General features: G+C 60.0%; 1 protein-coding gene across 1 annotated transcript in view; it reads left to right on the top strand.

The window, feature by feature from the left end:
• Window positions 1-1,113: 1,113 nt before the first annotated feature.
• Window positions 1,114-1,387, top strand: part of SOWAHB (sosondowah ankyrin repeat domain family member B) — a 4,082-nt gene continuing 3,808 nt past the window's right edge. Inside the window, exon 1 of the mRNA XM_011360632.2 lies at window positions 1,114-1,381. Coding sequence (XP_011358934.1) covers window positions 1,114-1,381 — 268 coding nt within the window. The remainder of the gene's footprint in view (window positions 1,382-1,387) is intronic.

The following is a 1,387-nucleotide window of genomic DNA, read 5'->3' as shown; positions in this document are numbered from 1 at the left end:
TCACTTAAGCCAACACAAAATAGACTGTACAAAAATCTCTTTTGTTCACAAATTTTAGAATAAATAAAACAAAGTAACACTAGGCATCAAATACCTTAGCTGTCAAGACATAATTCCTGGTCATTTTAGTTGCTGGGGCAATCAACTATCAAACTGACTTCCTGCACCTTAACGTGAGACAATGACAAAGGAAAAGGAAAGGCCGAGACCAACCTGTATCCTTCAGTGTGATTTCTCTTCTCAGTACAGACTTGGGTGTATTTGGACCGCTTGGAGCCGATCCCTGGGCAGTATCTCCAGATCCAAGAGAGGCTTGTTTGGGTTGCACAGTGAGTTGCCCCGACCTCAGGAAATCTGAAATGATCACCCCACAGCACTCAGTAATAAAGGCACCTTTTGGAGAGACCGTAGAATGCTGGTTCATTCACACCTTTTCCCCCACCCATCGAATTCAGCCATAACTTATGCAGCTCAAGGAGAGGGCAGGAACGGACCGCCTACTGCTTTTCTTTCCTACGTGGCCGAGACCTAAAGGAGCGGCGGGTCGCTTACCTGCCTCCCATTTCCCCCGCCCGGAGAGGCAGCGGGTCTTGCAGAGCGGTTCGCGGCCGACTCCCGCTTGCCCACGACCTCACCTTACGGGAGCTTTCTCCCCGGCTGGGACCAGCCTGACTCATCTGGGATGGGTGGCAGGGTGGGGGAGAGAGACCTCGGAGGGCGGAGGGACAGGAGGAGGCGGGTCCGGCCCTTCCCCCAGAGCCAGAGAGGAGGCGTCGCCTGGGCGCAGGTGAAACCGACTCCGACCTATCCCGGGAACTTTCGCTGCCGGGACTCGCTGCAAGAGGCCGGCGTCGCGCTGGGGTGGCCTGCGAGGCGCCCTCTCCCACCCGCGCGGCGCGTGAGGGCTCAGCCCCGGGGCTTCTTCCCTAGGGATCTGCGGCCAGTTTGGCGCGCTCGGGGGCTGCAAGCAGCGCCAGCCTCCGCGGCTGATGGAGGCGGGCGGCGCCGCCCCGCGCGCAGGTGACACACAGCAGGCCAAGGTTTCGGCTGGCGGGGGAGAGCACAAGAGGGCGAGACACAGAAACCTCGCGGCCAGGTGACGACAAGGCAGCGATGGCCCGGGAGTTGAGCCAGGAGGCACTACTGGACTTTCTGTGCCAGGCTGGGGGCCGAGTGACCAATGCCGCCTTGCTGAGCCACTTCAAGAGCTTTCTCCGAGACCCGGACGCGTCCCCCAGCCAGCACCAGCGCCGCCGCGAGCTCTTCAAGGGCTTTGTCAATTCGGTCGCCGCAGTGCGCCAGGACCCCGACGGCACCAAGTTCGTGGTACTCAAGAGGAGGTACAGGGACCTTTTGGGGGAGGAGGGGCTGCAGCGACCCCGCGACC

This window comes from Pteropus vampyrus, unplaced genomic scaffold (genome assembly GCF_000151845.1).
Source record: "Pteropus vampyrus isolate Shadow unplaced genomic scaffold, Pvam_2.0 Scaffold56, whole genome shotgun sequence".
Taxonomy (NCBI): Eukaryota; Metazoa; Chordata; class Mammalia; order Chiroptera; family Pteropodidae; genus Pteropus; species Pteropus vampyrus.
This window is presented reverse-complemented; position numbering and strand designations above follow the sequence as displayed.